This window comes from Rhea americana, unplaced genomic scaffold (assembly GCF_003343005.1).
Source record: "Rhea americana isolate MKP2758 unplaced genomic scaffold, rheAme1 scaffold_59, whole genome shotgun sequence".
Taxonomy (NCBI): Eukaryota; Metazoa; Chordata; class Aves; order Rheiformes; family Rheidae; genus Rhea; species Rhea americana.
In genome coordinates, this window is record NW_028186745.1 from 2,733,183 (window position 1) to 2,755,115 (window position 21,933).

Genomic DNA, 21,933 nt, shown 5'->3' on the forward strand with positions numbered 1-21,933 from the left:
AGATTATTAATAAGAAAAGCCCTGTTGTCTGCAAGTGGGGGAATYTTTATGTTCTAACACAACAGTTCTCTGCTTGTGCATTTGGTCTTAAAATTGCCCTTAAGCTAAATCAGCTAACTGCAGAAAACTCAGCAATGAAAAACTTGTGTTTATTTCTGTTGCCTCATTATTTTTCCATGACATTTTCCGGTTTGATCATGTCAGTTTGCCATGCATATATTCTGTTCAGTAAACATGTGTAAATCGGAAAAAAGAAGTATAATTTTCAAACTACCCATCCCATGCCAATTTTAATTGTTTTTTATTTATCCATATCACTTATAATACTGACTTTAGGAAGAGATTACAAAATTTCTTCTTATGCTATGTATACATGACCAGTTCTTCAAATGCTTCAAATCTCAAGGGAGTTTTTGCAAGAAACTGGACTTTTTATTTGACAGGATGCAAATGTYATTTTTTAAACCAACTTTTTGTGTGGATGATTTTGAAAGGTTTAGTTATAATAAAATATAATTAGTCTTACTGGTTTATTCATCCTACAATAACTGGATAAGTAAAAGGGAAAACAAACTGTCACTGGTCCAGGTTTGTGAGCAGAACGGATAATGGGCAAATTACCCATTTGGAAGATTACCAAAGGTTGCTTTTGCACTCATACAGCAGTTTTTCCTTGCCCTTCCTACTTCTGTGCTCATCATCTGCTGGCCTTTTAGTTTATATAACTAAAGAGAAGGTTGACTTCTGGTTACTATCAAGGAAGTTGTTGCATTATGGGTTCATCTGGAATCTTAGAAATGMTAGTGTTAAAGAGGTGTTTCAACAAACTATCATTTTGATTTTTTTTCAATGCACCCAGATTATAGAGCAGCCATAGTGACAGGACAATGAAAATTTAAATATATGAATTGTGCTTTCTGCTTGATATATTTTGTGGACCATGTTTTGAAAAAGAAGAAAATGCTCAAAAAATAAGCAATAATGTGTACCCTTTTGGTCAATGCAGTCCTTTTTTTAATGTACTGAATGTATTAATCTTTTTATTTTGAACTTTTCTACTATTGAATTATGTAATGTATATATAAAAATAATAATTGGGATAGCTTTGCAGTTAATGGAAGCAATCAGAGAAACAGTAACTTTGGTTTGTATGTTATTAAATCCTGTTCCATATGATTACTCTTTTCAGATTACTATGGTTTGTATTAAACTTGATGGATGTAATCCATTGCAAATCATTTATATTGGCAAGGAGCTAGAGAAGGCTTAACTTTGTCTTGTATATGAGTCTTTTTTGTTATTAATATATTTGTTCCTTTGATAAGTAAGAAAAAAGAATGAACATGTAATTTATATAAAAATATTCTGCTGTCATTGTGTCCTTTATGTCCCACACCACTTTCCATGACAGAGGACCAGTATACCCATTATAAAATTTTACTAGCAAATCAATAAAAATACATATTAGTATATTTTGCTTTTAAAATATATAAAAATAAATAAAACAGCACATATACTTTTGAATTCGTCAATGAAATATATATATATAGTCATTGACGATTTTTACATATAACCTTTACATGTATTCTTATTGTTAAAATTTGTTTCTATATTTATATTCTTATAATGTTTAGATTTTAAAATCTCCAGAGTGTATGCAGGAGGACTACTTAATATTTATCTGTGGAATGAGGCATTACTCAATTATATTTACCTGTGTACATAATAGTTACAGTATATTCTAGGTTAGAGTTCTTATTTCTCACGAACAATATCTTTCTCCGGTGATAATGAGCGTGGTGGCATTCATGTGAAATATGACTGACGTTTTTGAGATGCTGTTGAAAGCAGTGAGAGTCATATTTTCAYGGCTCAAATCAGAGCAAGGAGAAGTACAATTGCTTTGTTAGTCCTAGTTCTGGTTTTGCTGAGGTACTGAAACAGAATGAACTTGTCTTGACTCCTTTATTTTATTTTTCTTAATGCATCATAAATACCTACCTCACAGGGATGTTGTGAGGATTAATTGTTTGTCTAAGATTTAAAAATACAAAAGAAAAATGAAAATTCAATGCAGTCACTTAAATGCATGCATACACCAGCAACAACAACTTTCACAGAGATTTTTCATGTTAACAACCAACTGAATAAAATCATGATGCAATAAAAATTCCCAAAGGAATTTCTTTTTAAAGCAAAGGAATAGGAAATTTCTACATTCTTCAGTTATAATTGATGATTTGTAAAGCAACAGACTTACATACTCAGCAACTGAAAGTTGTCGTTATAAAGTCCTAAGGATTTGGTTGTAATATATACCTTGCAATTCAATTAGGTTCATTGAATAAATATAGCAAGACGCTGCATTGAAGAAGACCTTTAAATATGTGGCTTGATGGCAGAACTGTATTTGCCACCTTTGCTGGAGCTCCTATAATTCTGTTATCAAAGTGTGAAATTAGAATGATCATGCCCCCTAGATTTTACTTTTCCCCAATTTTTCTTAGAAATACCTGTCAAAATGGTAGCACAACCATAAAAAATTCAAGAATTTGTTCTAACACAATAGATTTTAATAAAATCAAGATTATTTCTCAGATACACAGCAGTCAATATGCAGCAACTATTTGAAAAAATGTGAGTGTGCATATGTATAAATACACAGAAGGGAATATTCTGTCACTGATTTTGGTAATATGGTATGATGCAGTTGAAAGCATAAACTTAAAAAGATGAAGTGTAACTACTGTTCACTAAACATAATGAGCTTAAAATATTTCTCATATCACCTCACCCACTGCAYGTTCCGCTTAATGCCAGTATGAGACATCATTTTCCAGGAGGAAAGTGTGGCATCCTTAGAGAAAAGGGTGATTTATCGAAATAGCAGACYAAACGATGCAAAACCAAAGAAAGAAGCACAAAGCTACCTAAACTGACACTGCATGGGAAAAAAGAAAACAGCAAAACTGTGACAAGTTTTTGGTGCTCGTGTTGTCTCCTCAGTTTCCCCTCCCATGCAGTGTCTTCACATACCTGTGGCAAAATAAACTGCGGGGCAAAGTCAGTGGGGGAAATTTCAGTTTCCTCGGCTCATGCAAGTTCAAGTGTATAGCTAAGGCGATTTAGCTTCTTATTTCTGTGTTAAGAAAAGCTTAGTTTCTGCTTCATCTCTAAGAATTTCAGTTAGGAGCCTGTCATTAGCAACTTCAGTTGCAAAGCGGGTGACTTCGTGAAGAGTTAGAGATTTTACAGCCTCATTTTAATGTTACAATTAATCACCAAATTCTGCTGCTCTCTCTGGGAGCCAAAGAGACCAAAAATCAAGCCCTTAATGTTTGATCCTAGGGACTGTGTGTAAACTTCGCATATTAAAATAAATTGCATTTGTTTTTCAATAAAGTTTGTTTCACTTAAATGATAGCAGTAGGGAGGTCTGGGGCCGTGTGTTTCTGGAGTACTTCTGCAGAACCCCAAATCATTAAGCCTTGGCGGCTGCACAGTATTTTTAGAAAAAAACCCTAAAGTTTCCGGTTACCATTTTTCTACAGCAGCTTGTACAAGACTTCCAGGCTGATAAAAGGATTATCCTATGCAGAGAAAAAAAACTTGATTCACATTGCTTAGTTCAAATCAGGATCAAAATGATTTATTGATATAATAGTTAGCCTTAATGAATTAAATTAGTGCTTAGTGAATACTTATTTTATAGATTTTTTTTTTCTGGGCTTCCATTTCAGTAGTATTTGAGCATGCTTATGCCATGGATCAGTTTAGATTTTATTGGGATGACTGAAATTATTCTGCACGTAGCGGGTACTGAAGGCCTTTAGCAGGCGAAAGCGTTCTCTGTGACGAAAACGGGTGCAGAGCCTACACTATTTAAGTTCTTATTTTATATATTCTCTTACCATATTTTTTCAAGCTAACTAATAGTCTTTCAGCTATCCCTTTTTTTTTTTTTTTTTCTGTCTCTGATGGACTATGTACACTGTTAACAATAAGCCAGTGTCTTTTTAGGGCCACAGCAATATTTTTCTTGCAACCTAGTAACAGCTGTCAAAATTATGTACATGTCATTTATACACAAGCAAAAGAAATAGGCTTACCTAAGTCATTTCAGTAATTTCATTAGTGACACACACAAAAATTCTACTGAGAATTAACTGGGCCTGAACTTTACCCATACTGGGAAAAATAATAACATTGATTATATGATAAACAGCAAAAGAGAGTCTCTTTTTATATCAATAAGACTATGTGGTGAACAAGAGAAAATAAGGAAAGTAACTATACAAAACATTTATTTATTTCCATAAGGTAAGTGATTTAGGCTGAGCTCTTCGAAACAGTTATTTGTGACACAGACAAAATGCCAATACTCTTAGTGCTTAGTATGAATACATACAGTAAGCTTTATTTTTCCAAATAGGAGGGATTATTCTGTTGTAGATTCTATAAAGCATTCAGAAATTCAGAATGTCTGTTTCCTAGCTGAAAGATCATTTCAGATGAGAGAGCAAGTTTCTGGAATGAGATTAGTAGCTTATCAAGTTTACACCTGAATTTCAAGTGGTTGTATAAATTCAGGTTTTTAAGGGCATCTTTCAGTCAGTATTTCCTTGTGGAGTTCTATTTCTTTTATTTAATAAAATCTAAGTTTTCTTTTTTTTACTGTTAGGTCACCTATAAAAATACTTCCTAAAATCTAATCAAAAGTCAGTTGAAAAATGTCTCTTCCATCATAGCTAGCTAAACGGGAGATTACTGTCCTAATTCTCTCAGAAGCTAAGTAATAAGAGCACTGTCGTTCCTTTAGAAACTTGTTTTTCCACAGTTTTCGCAACCAGCAGCATTTGAATRAAGTAGTCTTCTTCTCTTAACGTGGCTTAAATATTTCTTTGGGAATATAAATTTGCAGTGGTTGCCAAAAAGGAAAGATTAACTAATTCTTCTTTATTGCTACAAGGAGTGATGGGGAGGAGGCACAAAAAATGAGAAAGGCCATTAGAAAAGCAAAATAGRAAAATATCTACTGGCCCAAAGATAAAAATCAAATAGTGGCAGGTTAAAATACAGTATCCRTTTCCCCTGTGCTCTCCCAGGTCTCTCAAGGACAGGGGCAGAGATGATGCTGTGACACCATTTCACTTCCCCCACTTTTGCAGTGGCAGCTCTTCAACCAAGTAACTTTTCCCCCGTACCGCTAAGCGTCAGGCTTTCTTTGACTGTGGTCGGAGAAAGGGGTGATGATGAACGAGCATCTTTGGAAAGAGAATCGCAGCTGAATGTTAACACCAATTTTCTAGCATCCATCAACCTGGAAATTGTCAGAGAAGCAGTCATTTTGTAAATATAACTGTTAGAAAATTTATTCCAAATACTTTAATTGTATTTCAAATATTTCATAAATATTTCAAATATTTAGTTTCATGTCTAATTTAGGATTCTGATAAGAAATCTGTGAGATTTCACTGAATATGAGTATTATTTTGAGATATTTGAAGAGGAGCTTGTTTTAAAGATGCATTTTTAAAATGCATTTCAACTTTGCTGTGTCAAAAATGAATGCACAGAGCATCATGGTGATACAAATCAACAGGCTCTGTAGCCTTCTGTTGTTACAAGGGGAACTGATTGAGTTCTTTCTTGCAAAGCACATTTGTCTTCTCTCATATTCGCTTATTCTGTGCAGTATTCACGATCATCATTGGAAATCAAGAATCTTTTAATAGAATGAATTTTAAAAAAAATCCTTATCCTGTCTGGTAGAGGACAGAACTTTATGGGAAAGATTTTTCTCTACCRCTTTTCATTGCCTATCACAATCTTTAATGAAGTGATCTGAATCGTATTCGGTAGTTTAAAAGTGCAACTCGACATCTTTAACTCTTCATWTTGGAATGAGAACGCTTACTGCAGCTTAGACTAAATGCCAACTTAGGACAGTGCCTTTAAATTGTATGTTGTGGTTGTAAAAATGTCTTCTCAGGGAGGCTGAGAATTATCCCACAACTGTTTTGTATTGTTCCTTATATGGGAGAGAGTCAAACAAAAGCAGCCGCCTCTAGTTGAAGAACCAAGTGAGAGARGGGATCCAGTTGTCTCTCATTTCAGTTTTCAGCAGCAAAGCTGAGCATTACACTAATATGATATTTTCTCCCTCATAATTACCTAGCTTTGCGGGATGCAAGGCAGCTATTTACTGCCTTRTATCTTCTTTTCTCTAATGCAGCATATCATAATTTGCTATCATAATAAATTATATGGTGAGGAATTTGGTGTCAAAATTTCTTGGTTATAATATTGAATTAAATAATAAGAGGAAGGGCCTACTGCAGAGTGATATGGCCCTAATTGATAGTATCTTTCTAAGAGATGATTTTCAACTTCTTCTTTGCAATTAAGGATGTCAGTGCCATTTACTCATTCTTTGCATGGATGMATCTGAGTGTGTGCATAAAGGTGTAGATAGAAGTGAATTTGTACATRTACAATGTGACTGCTGAATATCTGTGTATGTATATTTAATTTAGTTTTCAAAACTGATGGATTGACAGCAATTTCATTCACAKTATTTAGAAAAGTCTATGGCTTGGAGTAACAAAATCAGCCTAAGTGGCAAACTCTATTATTATTCTGTTTGCTTGCATCTCTATAAATGTAGATTAACATTTTTTAAGAACCAAAGAGGGAACTTGCAATTAGGGAATGCCTATTAACGTTTCTGGAAAGTGGCAATGTTTAAGGTTTAGGACATTGCTCTCTGAAGCTGTTAGCATTCAACACTAATGTGGTACTTTACTGATATTTTTACATTATTTTCTAAATTATCTCACTGAATAACAGATGCAGATGGCATAAATATCCACAAAGTTAGTATCACAAWGCAAAACTAGGAATGGATCAGTCAATGTAGACATCAAATGAACTCAGTCAGCAGYGCTTTTCCTGAACATTATATGGCTCCTTAGTGGTGAGGCAGTAAAGTTACACATGTTAAATACACATATTCTTATTCAGCCCTAAAGCTTCATGGACAAGCACTGTCTAGGATTAGGGCACTTCTGGAAACCATGTCCTGTTTGCAGTCTCAGTCAATCAGCCACTAAATAAATTGGCGTTRACCAAAGCCTGATCCTAGGACTGCTATCATCCAGCATAACACGTAGAAGCTTGCTTTGTCACTGAATACGCAATTTCTTCTCTGTAGCTAGCCATTGTCCTAGARACATAATGTTTAAATTGTAATTTGAGTTTAACAAATTTTGAAATTGCTTCCCTCCTTTAGGGAGATACCTGCTGTGCAGAGGATTTTGACTGTGCAGTACAGATTTGATGGAATCCAGACCCTCTGTCACAGTCAGACATCATGGGCTACAAAGATACAGGACTGTGCAGAAGAATTTAATCCTTTAATTTTTTGACCAAATGTTTACTTAAATAWGGCACTTGCTTTAGAATGCAGCAGCAAAAAATAATATGAGATCAATACAAGAAATGATTAACAAATCTGTGGGTTTATTTATTCTGTAGTTGACATGTAAATGCTTTCAAATACATATTGCCTACTGGAGAGTAACACATAAATCAATTCTGCAGTAAGTGTTTTCCAGGTACACCCATTAAAAATTTGAAATATTTCTTAAAATATTTGTTTAAGTCCACTTTAGCACATAGATTTCTCAATGTCTTCCTTTTTTTTTCTCAGTCCGAAATGTAGCATGAGTACTTACCCATTTATATACTGATTTGTAATTCTCCAGTGGACAGAGCCATACATGAAAAGGGGTAAGGTTTATAAAATGTGTRCAACCAGTTATTTTCATCGTGTAGCTTAATTAAGTCATCTTCATTTTAGTGCATCATTAAGCAAGAGAATGATTAGATTAAATATTTCCAATCTGATAAACATATATCCATTCAGATAAAGATATCTTTAATTTGAGTACAAAATTAATCAACTGGGTTGTATCTGAAATGGGTTTAATATTACTCTTTTACATATTCCTGTATTCAATTGTAATATAATTGTAATAGATTTGATATTAAATTGTGAGTGAGGTTCAGGGAGCTGCTGATTTGTCAAGTATTGTATTGACAGAGGTAATCTTTTTTGACTCATTGGTAGTTAAAAGCTTTATTTCCTCCCAGARTGCTAGAGACTCTACATTGCCTGGCCAGTGGTTGTTGAGTTATGAGATGAACTCTTTATTTTTTAAAATAATTCCTTTATGAATGTTGTGAGTATTTATTTAAAGTCACATGACTTTAAAGTGACTTCTTACTCRTTTTAAATTATTATAGTTACAGACCAGATCTGAAGGCAAAAATCTAAGCTGAAATTAAACAAAAGCACTGTTACGCAAGTGGTAAAGGAAAAGGGATTGGCAAAACTGTTCATTTTAGCTCTTCTTCCAGGGTATATGACATCTTTGGGGGTTATAAAAGCATGAGGGTATGATGAATGCAGGAGATTGCCCACAGCACCAAAATGCCTTTTCATAGTTTTTAGCTTGTACATTTATCCGCTGAAAATACAAAAAAGAAATCATAAACCTTACAACTATGAAAACCACCCACTATAATACCAATTACTCAGAATTGAATGTTTAAAATGAACTGTACAGCTTTTGAATATATCTTTTGGTTTTTTTTTCATCTCAATACAAGAATGATATATTCCAATGAAAAAATACATTTCTTGAGTGGAATAAATATTCAGCCAAGTGTTTGAGTTAAGCATGCACAGGTATCTATCAAAACCACCTTATAGTGCTTTTCAGAATATAGCATGACTATCAGAGTTTTTTGAAAGACATCCCAAAACTTGAGCCTGAAAGCACAGGGAATAAAAACTTTTGCATTTCAATCAAGTTATGAASGTCAGAAATAAGGCAGTAGAAGGAAGTTCACACTGGCCTATGCCTGTTGACTGATGGTCTTCAAAATCAAATCATGTAATTTTCTATTACTTGCTATTCATTGCATGTAGAATTTACTGAAATGTTTTCAAAAAGGTGGTATTATAAATGGTAGTTTCATTTTAACTACCCTTATTTCATTTCTATAGATCATAGTATAGAAATGACTGTTAAGGCAATATTTCTCAGACAGGAAGGTATGCCTTAGCTGTGAAGTATAGTGAGACATAAAGCACTCTTGGTCCATGAATGACTTTTCTAACATGATACAGACTTCTCAGTCTCATCAAGTGAGATTTGGGCAAAATGACTCCTGATTATTGCATCAGTATATTTGTGATATCAATTCAAAGGTTTGGGTTTGGGGTATTTGGCTTTGTTTTGCTTTGTTTTGTTATCCRCAATATAAGTATCATGTGCTATATGGAAAGAAAATTCCAAGGGAGAATTTCTGTAGTCTAATCATGGTGACTTTTATTTTTCCAGRGTTAAATTCTTTAACGTGTTTCAAAGTTGAGGTGGCAACAGAGAGTTGATTTGCCCTTATGCTGGAATCTTAGCTCACTAAGGAATGTCATTTTAAAGTCATGGAAAAAATATCTTTCATAAGCATACATTTTTAGTTTTGCAAATCTAGACTAGTGAATATAATCTAAATGAAAATAATTATGCTGTGATCTTCAATCTTGCGAAGACTTGCACTTAATTTACCTACTTAACTTCCAGTGCATGTATATTAGCATAAATTTTGCTCTTGGATTAGGGCTACAGTTTTGTTTTTGTTTCACTTTCTATATAAGTCACTGAAGTTGGATACAATTATTAAAATACATATTTTCAGTATTGCAACACACAAGGTTTTGTACACTACAATCACGCATGAGTAGAAAAAACATAAATAAAATAATATGTACATTCATTGAAAATGTGATTTTTTTATTATTATTTTATAGATATTTTAATGTTATCAAGTCCTTGCCTCTATGGCATCATGTAAACATTTTCTAAATTTTTAATCCTGTAGTGGGGATTTAAAGTCTCTCTGTATTTGAAAGAAATGCTTAGTTCTGTAGTGATACATCACTTACTCGTGATCAACTAAGGCCATCCAATCTCATAATGAAAAATTCTATATTCTCTGGATCAGTGGTGATGYACCTTTTAAATATGTACATACTTAAGGGCAAGATGTCCCAGCAAAGAGAAAAGGTACAGGATTTGTCTTTTGGAAGGTGAGCTGACACCGTCACTCACAACTGGCGTAGGAATGAATGTATGATAAGAAAATTTCTTTAAACACACACATATATATACACATTTGAAAATGATTTTATTCATCTCTCACAGCATTTTATCATGCTTTTACATTTTACTTTTTTTTTTTTTTTTTATCTGATACATTACTGCCAACGACTGGTTAGGAAGTCTTACGCAGTTTAGAGTTTATTCTAAGAAGCAATAAACAGTACAGAAATATATTGGAATTTTTGAGGCATGCCTGCCTTTATCCAGGAAGTGGCTGTTATCTAGTTCATCTTTTTTTATAAGTATACCTTCATTTATTCCTCAAAGAAGACTGAATTTTTATATTCTCATACATCTTACGGTTGTTTGGAAAGAATACTTTCTCAAGCATTAGTTCACTTCAGGAGGAAGCACGTATTTTTTTTCCTGAATTGCTCATCGGATGCTGCTAGGAGCAGTGTCATCATCTAGGAGTGCTGATGGGTGATGTACTTTTCCACTTTACTCCTCCTGTGTATTCTGGTTTGGTGAAGTATTAATTTAAAAGCACAGTGCACTAAAGCTGCTACTAGCATACTACTAGTCTCATCTTACAGTGAGAAAAAAATTAGAGCTTTTTTTTTTTTTGGATGCAAGCTGTTGCTCACCAAAAGGGATGTTGGGATTGTTCCCTTTGCAGAAAGAGGACAAGAAATGGATATACTAAGTTGGATAGGATGGGTATATTGGGGTAAATGGTGGTTGAAACTAAATACTTTTTAAAAAGTCCATATGTTTAATAACAAAGTTAGTTTATCTATCAGTTGCATAAGTATCTTTGATTCCATTTTGACTTTCCAGTATTAAAAGGAAAATTAAAAGGATTCTCCAAGTAACGCTACCATGTAATACTGTTCTAGATGTATGAATAATAATCACAGCATAATGTATTATTCCTATAGTTTTTATTTCTTTCCTTCTATCTGTTTGTTATTGATCTGGTCAGCTAAGGGACTGTTTGTGGAGGTTTCTCATGTCTTTGTGTTGCACCTGATAGAACTTAGTTGTCAATAAAATCAGCTTATTTATCACATACAGGTAATATCACATTTACAGAAAGATTCTTCCCTTTAATTAAAACTGCTTAGTTATGGGGAAGAAAATTCAATTTATTATTCTAGTGATAAAGACACCTGGTGAAAAACAATGAATGAAATGATAAACCTTATCCCAAGGATATTGATTTTTCAGAGACTAGAAATGATTTGTGCATCARTATAATACTGGCATTGGAATAAAGCTACCAAAATGAATTAATATCAATTAAAAATATTTTGCAGAAATAAGGATAATGAAAGTGGCCACCTACACCGCCATTTCCTCATCATTCTGAATAGTTTAATTGTATTATGTATTTTTAAAAATATTAGATATTTTTGAGCTAGAGGACTTTCAAGTAATTTTCTAATGTATTTTGCTACTTTTTGTCAGATTCATATTATTCAAAATCACTTTTAAAAGATTAACTAAAGCTTTCACTTCCACTTATTTATTTTAAACTCCTGGGGAATGTTAAGTTACCTTACTTCTGATGAACCATTTTGGCATTAGCCAATGACATATATCTTTACTGAATTAATACGATTTTTAGGACTGCGGTTCCTAACTRCCACTGCCTGCTGGTAACCCTACACTGCAGTAGCCCTCAGATGCTTTGTTTTTGGATTCCCTCATTAGAATGTTAGTAAATGGTTCGGTTTCAATTAGGAATTTCTTTGCCACTCTTGTATCTTCTCCTGCACGGTAATTCTAGCCAACAAAGAGAAAGGCCAAAAACATTTTCCTCTCTTTTCGGATTGGAGTCGTCCGCTGAGACTGTGCTTGGCCTGCATGCTTAGGGCAAGGTGCCAGCTTCTGCCTTGCACTTTCTTGTGGTACTTGCAAAGAAAGGAGGAAACAAGTAAAGATACCCTTGGCCTCTTGCAAGGCCACTGAAAGCAAAGAAATTTCATCCTCAGTTCCTTCAGTTTCAYCAAAATTTCCAAGCCTGTTCTTTAAATAGTATTTAGAAGCTAATTAATTTGGATCGTTACTCTTCTTTAGAATAAAGTATGAAATTAAGTTGCCAGATACGTCTGTCAGACGTATGCTTTCAAATATCTATCCACCTACYTGTTTATCCAGCTTTAGCACTTGACGGCTGAACAGCGACATAAACATCAATGCTTTGTTTGCACTAGAATCTTGTTGCCTGTAGAACTATACCAGTAGTTGACCAACTGTGAGAAATACTAATATAAAAATTTTTCTGTAAAGATAAGTGTGAATGTATGACTTTGTACATCTCACTAAGATTGATAGGACTTAAATATTACATGTGCTTTAAGGGATGTGTAAGCCACATAGGTCATGCAAGGTTCAGTCCTGGCTCCAGGCTTTAATTAATTTTGCCTTGGAGAGTGCTTTTGCATGACTTTTTTTGTAGCAGTGATTGAAAGAAACTCAATTTTGGTACTTCTCTAAGTATGCATGAWATCCCTGAAGTGCTCACACATCAGATTTCTGCTTGACTGTGACTGTTTTCAGAAATCGTTTAAGGCACTAAGGCATAGATTTCATTTCATATATACATGTATATACCTGTGTACATAATTATAAGCCCAAACTTGGGCTAAAAAATAGTTTAAAACAATAAAACTGTAAAATATAATTATATTTTATATCTCTCTTTATAAATTCATGTGMCTTCATTTTGGGTGAAAAAACTTTCCCACCTAGCATTTTAATTACTTTGAATATTCTGTCTTCTCAGTCAAAAAAGAAAAATACAGTTAGAGTTAAAATATTCTTCACGTGGAGCTACATGTAGAAGTGTCACAGTATAAAGTCTTGAGGAATGAAAATGTATTGCTGCATCCCTCAGCGGTTCTCCTGGGAATCCTAATCAACTAGGAAAGCTTTCTCTTTGGACAAGGTCAAGTGTTATTTTTGCAGAGAGTGCTATTCATGGAACATGAGAGAGGTCAAACAAAAATTTTGTTAGCAATTTATTTTAAATAAAAATGTTAGAGGTGACATCATTGTAATTAGAGAGCTTTCAGTGTCCTGAAAAGGTCTTTTAGTGAGAAGACTTAAGTAGMGCTATTAAATTTGCATAAGAAATGCAGCAGGATAAAAGAAGTCTACAGATARCTTTGTGGACTTTATACATGAAGTGTAGATATCTTCATGAGTGTGTGTATGCATATGTTAAGACTCTAAGAAGAAAACTGGATAACCAGGTGACTCAGATTGCTAAGTGAGGGGAAAGGCATATAATGAAAGGATGGACAGGGCAAATGGATAAATTAAAATGAGACACCTTGCTGAGGTATTGTGTGCAAAACAGAGTTTATATTTCTTTTTCTTTACRTACCCTGTGGCTAACTAATGATACTGTTTTCTCCAGGACAGTTGATCCTGTATCTTTCGCATTCAGACCTTCAAAATCCATGATTATCTATATTAAGACTAGAGCATCTARTTGGTGTAATTTTTGAAAGAATGTTTTCCAGGAATTACTTGTAAAATTTCCTTGAGGTCCTCAGGRAGTAAAATTTATATTTTTGAAAAGATAGGGATGAAGCACAGTGGAATCCTGGTCCCACAGTAGGACTCCTAGGTGCTATGGTGAAAAAAAAGTAGCAACCTATGATTATCAAATTGCAAAGATTTCATATCTTCAATTTTGATCTTTTCTAAAGGAGTTGCRGGTGATCATGTAATTGGAGTTTAATTAAACTAAGTAGACACAGTTCCCTTGCTCCAAGGCACACCTTTTTGGTGTTACTTTTCCTCTGTGATCAACAAACACACATCTAATCAGAAATGCAGAGAATCTATGAAACTGTTACTGTTTTTTTGCCTCATATATCGGTATCTTTTGGGACTCTGTAGACCAACTATCTGTTTTCTTTACACTCAGTGTACACATGGTGCTGTCAGAATAGGTGTCTAGATCATACTTGTCTGGATTAAAATGCTTTGTTTCCTGAAGAGTTGTTGCTAGGATTTCTTTCAGGAATATGAATACATTAAAGAACTTTCCAGTCAAGCAATTCCAAATCGTACTTTCTGACTGAGACAGAGAGATGTTAGTACAATATTTAAAGTGTGGAGGTGATCTAGATGTTTTTTGTCATATGTTATTTAAGAAATTGTGCCTATTACACTAYCATTGTTTTATTGGAAATTGAAATTATTTAGTATTTTAAGCTTTGCTTGTGTGGAATTTCATATTCTTAAATAGTTGTGAGAACTTAAAATGGAAAAGTTAGCAATAAAGTYTCAGTAGTACTGGAAACACAGAGTAGTCTTGCATTTCCTATCTTCATTTCCGAGAAAAGAGAGTAGGAGAAAATACTTTGTACACTTTTCATGGGTCAGTTTTAGTACTTGCCGTTTCAAACAGACTGGTGGAGAGTGCATGGTTAATGTCAGAAACCTCAGATATTTCTGGCTTTTGTCCTTAGAAATTATTTTTAATTGGTTCTAGGTTGTGAACTGGAAATTGCATTAAGTTATAAGTTTGTGTTGCGTTGAGAAACTAAAGGAAGCATTCTGTTGTATATCTATACTAGCAAACAGTTCACGAAGATACAACTTTTGTGGTGACTGAAAGTATGACTGTGGAAACCACTTATGTGCCTTCTGCATACCTGGCAGAGATCCTCCAACTTCTGCAAGCCTTGTCTGAAGTAGAAGAGCGCCTTAATTCTCCTGCTCTTCAGGTTAAGGATTGCGAGGATCTATTCAAACAAGAAGAGTGTCTCAAGGTAAGGTGGAAATTTTTCCATACTGTGCTGTGTTTCTGTTATTTTGGGGCTACTGTATATTGGCAGCTTGTGCTAACTCTCATACATACCTATCTCAAGAGTGCTTGGCCACTCTCTGTGATGTGTGTAGGTGTGGGTGTTTGTATATGAAAACACATAGGCATGATTTCATCTGGTTTTGGAAGAAAAGAAAGAGCATTAAGATGCCTGCTAAGTACTTCCTTATGTGAGAGAAAAAGGATGGAGAGGGGCATATTTGCTTATTTTTAAATACTTACATATTTAAAATTGTTGGTTTGTGATTAAAGTTTTGTTTGTTTGTAATTTGAAATACTTAGTAAGTGCTTGAACCCAATRCACATGCAATCTTGGGAGCTTTAATTTGATGAGCAATTGATTTCAAAAATAGATTTTATTTTAAAAAGTAAAATTTAGCTCTTTCACTCCATGCCAGACTACAAAAGTTTGCAGTCTGACTGAGAATCTACTCTATGCAATTGTTATAGTTTCATTAATTGGACAGAAAATATTGTCCAGCAGGTAGTRAAATGTAGGCAATGAAAACATAATCCAGTATTTTTCACAGAACTTTAAGTATAATTGGTGGAATTTTTCCAACATAGAATTGACATAAGAAGAGAATAAGATTAAAACTGTAACCCTAAGTAGATGAATGGGTTATCAGCTTTTGCAGAATAATGTTTCTGTGAGGAAAGCCTTGTAAAAAAATCATGCTTAAATGCTGTATATAATTAGAACAATTTCAAATTGTCATCAGCATGAAGATTAAATTTCAAATTTTCTGTCCTCATTTTGGGGAAGGAAAGATTTTAACCGAAGGAATGCTTAGCCTAAGGAGGCCAGAATGTGCCTGGGGTCAGCTATGAGAAAGAAGCGCTGAGGGAGAATCAGAGTAGGAGCTGCAGGTAGGTGCTCTGCATGGCCCTCTGCAGAGCCCATTTATCTCTTTCCTCGGTAGAGGAAATATAAGGAAACCCATACGAACAGGRACCCAAGCTAATGTCAGCTTGTATAAAATCAAATCATTTTTAGTTCATTAATCRTGTGAATTTTAGGCATGTGTTCCTTCCATTTTGCCAGAAGATAGCTATAGATATATAATACCATAAATACGTTATTAGCTCTAGCAAATAAGGGTATTTTCAGTTTCCTAGCAAGGCGGTTTGATGCGTCCCGTGAAGCATAATAGTGAAGTATTTGAGCAAGGGAAGCATACGAACTGATACGAGGACCTTTCACCGCTTGTGGCTTATTTCCAATTGATTYAAATGCTTCTGAATACTGAATGTCCCAAATCAATTTCTAGAGCACACAACATGCCAATGTTATTGCCATTCTTCATTTTAAATAATCACTCTTGAAAGAGTGACTCTTAAGCACAAAAATGATAAAACATGGAAATCATGGCTAATGAGCCACCACGTGGCCCTTGTCTATAAACTTCATGTGTTCAAGCCTAGATTGCTCGGAAGAACAGTGACCTACATCAAGCAATTTATTGGCGGTTGACTTCAAATAAGTGCTTCCTATAAGTGCTTCCTAGTGCTTGAGAATTGTGCTATCTTTATCTGATCTACATCTGTAACTAATCAGTGGTTCACCCATGTATGTTTGGTATTATTAGAGTTGACACCATCTTTAATAATATCGATTACTGAGGTTACAAGTAAGTATTGCCATAGGTTTAATTTAACTGAACTATTAAATTGATGTGAATGAGATGCATTTGTGGGCACGGTTCCATGGTCCTCCCAAATAAATCTGTTACACGAGGCAAATGGATCTYGCACATTCATGGGCTTTGGGAAAGRTATAGTTTCGATCTGAGCCTGCTTAATGAATATTTATTTTCTAGTAAAAGCATTCATCATTGTCATTATCCTGCAGTAAAAATAGAAAAATAGTGCATAAATTGTTCAGCAGCTGGTTGGGAAAGGTTTGGAATTAAATTGTGGTTGATTTTTATCCCTGACAGATTTGCATGAATCAAATTACAGAACTGTCATGAGTAGCTCTGTGTTTCAGTATTGAGTTTGTGATTTTTTCTCACTCTCATTCAAAAAGAAGCAATTCTAATTAAACCTTAAAAGGAAAAAGAAATTATTTACAAGAATCTTTCAGAGGTAGCTCCTTTGAACATTTTTGCCAAAACTAAATATGCATATTAAGGCTTAAACCTGATTGCTCATTATCGAATAGGATAAATATTGAATACAAAATAAAAATTGCTTTTAATAATTGTCAAAGATGATAATTCTAACACTGGCTTTTTATCAAAGGGATATAAAATAGCAAAATATGGATCTTTGCATCACTAATATGATAAAATGTAACATTTATTAAAATACAATAGTTTTATGGGCATATTTGGTAAATCTGCTAAAARCAACTTAAAGGAAAGTTGTTCTTTTCCTTTCAAGTTTTAATGAGTGGAATAATTTGATGGAGAAAGAAGGTTGTGTCTTTAAATCTTTGCTTCATGAAGTCAGCAATTACAATGTTTACATTATCCAATCAGTATTACCAGCTCTTTCAAATGTTAGGCCATATACTATTGCTATTTCATTCTTCACCGTTCCTAATCACATTATTTAACAAGCAATTTAAATCTTACAGTTCTCTCAAAGATGAAACTTGATTGAACTTGATTGTATTGGAAATTACTATTCATATATGGAAGGATTAGCAAATAAGGTTTAGTGAGATACTGTCATAATAGGGCAAATTTTGTTAAAAGCACAAACAGTATTGCACTTCAGTCTGCTGTTGATGATGATTTGCTTCATTCTGATTTGCATGCAAGATTTTTCTTTCACAATACAGCTTTCTGCAATTTCATCCTAATTCTGTGTTCCTAATCTTTGAGTTCCCCATATAGAACTGGTTGTAGTTACAATGGCCTTTCATTATGTAATCGAGTGTAAGGAAGACAACTCAAAGAATTTAACTAATTATCCTTACTGGCAATAGATTTTCCTAAATGAATGTATGAATTTGCATCTGTTCAACTAAATCTGGCTGAATTTTAGATTTACATTACTCCTTCTATGCTACAATTTTCCTGTGCAGTGCACATTTTATGCAACCTGCTTGTCCTATTCAAGGTCCAGATTATCTAGTGTTACATGGATAAATAAATAGATGAGAATTAAAACTAACATCAGTTCAGTTTGTTAATGCATGAAATGGTCTGGAATGGATCATGAAACTGTCTAGAATTTAGAAAGTCTGCTTTGTATTTATAGCTGTATGGGGAAAGTGTTCAGTAGAATTTCATATTAAGAAAAATTTCTTTCATAGTATGCCTATTCATCACTTGATTATATTAGTTCCAAATTTAAAACTCTTTATTTTCTGAGGCTACTCACYTTATATAAATAATGTTGCAAAACTATAGTAGTGCCCATTCTTTTATCAGGCCTTTCCTTTTTTCCAATCTTCATTTTAGCAGGAACATTATATTCTAGAAAATTATTCTACATTTAGCTATAATATTTTTCAAAGATGTAGTATTTTCAATTATATGGAAGGCCATCTGGTTCTTTGAGAASGGTATTTCTTATGTATATAAGKTTTTGCATAATCATTCCAATAGTTCCTTTTCTGGTTCAATTTCTTGTGTATATCCAGTGGGGTTTTTATTTAGTTAGTTGAAAACTGAATTGTTTATTGCTGTTGTTTTTTAAATACTGATATTTTCTTGCTCTGTTTTTGTGGGGTCTTTTTCTCTTCTTCTTCTTCCTCTCATGTGTGGTAATTTTTATCCTGCATCTATATAGATATAGTATACAGATATAGATATGCCTCTATCTATATAGCTAGCACACTTTTTTACATGTGTTTCTTCTGTGGCTTATTTCAAGATATGGGGAATTAACTGTAACATTCAACATCTGTGATTCTAACAGCTAGAATACCTTCATAATCTCCTTTCAGTATGGCTTATTAAAGCAATAATACCCATACTGAATATTATGCCTCATATCTCTGTACAAATTTGTGGATTTTTTGCATCCATTCATGAATAGTAAAATCTGTGCTGTTACCAGTTATCATGTCAGTACAAAAGGCATGAAATATTACAGCAAATCTGCTATTCGTGTAAGGATAAAGCATCATTCTACACATTTGCTTTGCCAAAAGTATATTTTGAATATTRTACATTAGAATCCATATCTGGAGTTTAATAAGTGTTTCTTACAAGAAACAACACCTAACATGATATTCAGAGTGCTTTTCTGCTGTAGCTCAGTAAAATCTAATTAACCTTAACTTAGAACTGAGTGTAATTAACGACATTCTCCAACGAGATCTGTCAGTAATGCAGTGCTTGGTGGCTGCTTGGCACACAAATAGCCATGGAACTGAATTTTTACAGCGTTGTCTTTAGCTGTCAGATAAAGACAAATTTCAGACACTGAAAATGAACTTGCATTTGAGTCTCTACCACCCTGATTTCCCCTTCTCAAGAGCAATGAGATGGATCACTCCCCAAAGGCTGCTGTCGCTTCAGCTGCTAATGGTTTTCTATAATCTTTTTTTCTTAGAAATGAAAGTTTTGTGCACTTTTGTTAACCAGGTTAGAAAATCTCCCAAGGCATTTTCGACTACTAACTGCTTATAGCTATTCTCTTCAACATGAAAAATGGAAGGTGCATGTGTGCGACATACGCGGGTTTGTGCATACACATATACATGCTCTCTATTTTTTCCCTCGAGACAGTCTTAAGCCATCCAGTTGTGAATTTCATTTATAGAAGGGCAGCTGTATTATCTTTCTGTGTAGCAGCTGTGTTCTAAACAAAAGCAAAAAACTGATGTTAATATGAGGAATAATAYGTCTGTCCATAGGCCACTAATTCCTAACAATTAGAGATATGCACTTATCAGTCCAAAAGAAGACGAATGTATTTAATATATTTTTATTCTTTTTTAAATGATCTGTTTGGTTAGAAAAAGATATCATTTCAGACGTAAGTATTGGCACATACGTTACTTTTCAGTTTTTAAAGAAATTATTTGATTACTTCACAGATGTCAACTCATTAAGTGAGCCAGTGAGATTAGCTGATATTCAGACCTACTGAAAAAAAGGCTACTTATCTTGGGTGCTAAAGTGTTGGAGCCTGGAAATTTTCAACATTTCAATTACATTTTCCCTTGCCTTTTAGATTCTCAAGATTTTAGTTACAGATCAGCTTTTGTGAGGATGCTACTTCCCTGATATTCAAGGGATATGTATATGTATGAACTTGGCCAAATTTGAAGGTGTTTTATGGAGTTATATCTTCATGATATTTCTGATTTTCAGGCTTAATAGTATTGAATACTCATCTATGGCCTGAGCATATAAACTCAAGATTTAGGCAGGAYTCAGTAAGCAACACTGAGTGCAATGCAGGTTCTTGTGTTGGGAAAGTTAAATGCCATTTGCCGAGCGATGCGCCCCATCCRGCCGGCTTTAGCACTAGGTGATGGAGTGCTGATAAGCGAGGAACACGTTTCCGATCGTGAACCAACCCAGAGACAAGGCTTCTGCCGTTCTCATTTTATTTCTTAAATACTTCTTCCAGTCTACTAAAAGTCTCATTCCTCAGGACAGGTGGATTCAAATCTCTAGTCGTAAGGCAGCCTTCATGGGACGAACCTCTGCGTTTTCTAAAGCTTCAGCAGAGTCCCTGCCTCCCCATGCAGCATGAGTGCTCTCGCTGCGTCTATTTATGAGTACAACAGAACCATAAAAATCCCTCTAGGCTCATTATCCTAACAACTGAGAGCAACATATTTGTATTTTTAAAAGTATCCACGATATGTTTCTACCAGAAGGTACCACTGTGAATACACTTTTGCTAACATAAAGTCAGTAGATCAAACATCTTTAATAACCTTACCATTAAATGATCTAAATGTCTTCATGGGGATTTTTGTTGTTTTTCTGTTTTGTTTTGTTTTGTATGTGATCTGGGAAGAGTTCAGTTTAGTTTAACTGGTCGTGAAATCTGTCTAATTAATGCTCGCTTTTTAAGACTAAATGCTTCTGTCTGGTAGTTCCATACACTTGTACTGCAACCTCACTGTACATCAAATTTTCTACACAGCAAATAGGATAACCCATACACTTTCCTGAGAAGTAATAATGTTTGATGCAATTATTAAATGTTTGAAAAGAAAAGCATGAGCAATAAATGAAAGAATTGAAAATGACAATCTAGTTTGATTCAAACCAGGAAAACTTTCAGAAAATCCCAGCAATGGAGCACAGCAATGATTTAAGAAATGGTGGCAGACAGGTGAAGTATAAAGCATAACAAAAGGAATAATTTAAATTATATACTTAAATACTGAAGAGTCCTTGATACCGTAGTGGACTGAATTGTAGGTTCAACATTCAAAAACATTTTCTCAGTGTTCAGTAGAATCCAGAAAGCACTCTGTATAGAAGCTATAGAAGCTACTCTGTGGTAAAAGTTAGAAAATGGTATTCAAAATAGAGCAGTTTTTCAGTAAGTACTACAGCTTTGCTGTATATGCTGTGTTTTAATTCTGAACATATACAATATAATTAAAAAGTATGTAAAATAATTTTAAAAGATTCAAAGAAGGACAAATTAAAGGTCAGAGCCATGTAGACAAGACCTATATGAGAAGAGACTAAATTGATGAGATATTTAAAGAGGTTAAGAATAATTGGTGTTATGACAGAGGGCTACAGAAAAATGAAAGATGAGGGATCATTCGTGAGACTGCTTTTTTTTAATAATACTGGCACAAGCAGATATTTGGTTAAATTAAGAGAGGCTCATTGGYTATAAAAGGAATTAGATATCGGATTAGTTGGTCTCTAGAATTCACACCATATTGTTACTGAAGTTGTGTGACATTTCCTATATAAAACCTCAGATATTGAAAACTACGGTAGATTTTTATCAACAGGACTGACATTTCCTCTG

At 34.0% G+C, this 21,933-nt stretch overlaps 1 protein-coding gene across 9 annotated transcripts in view; it reads left to right on the top strand.

Annotated features, from left to right (window-relative positions):
• Positions 1 to 21,933, top strand: part of DMD (dystrophin) — a 1,137,868-nt gene that overhangs the window by 442,035 nt on the left and 673,900 nt on the right. For all 9 annotated transcript variants that reach the window (XM_085319436.1, XM_085319439.1, XM_085319437.1 and 6 more), the window contains one exon: positions 14,768 to 14,962. In XM_085319436.1, coding sequence (XP_085175562.1) covers positions 14,768 to 14,962 — 195 coding nt within the window. The remainder of the gene's footprint in view (positions 1 to 14,767; positions 14,963 to 21,933) is intronic.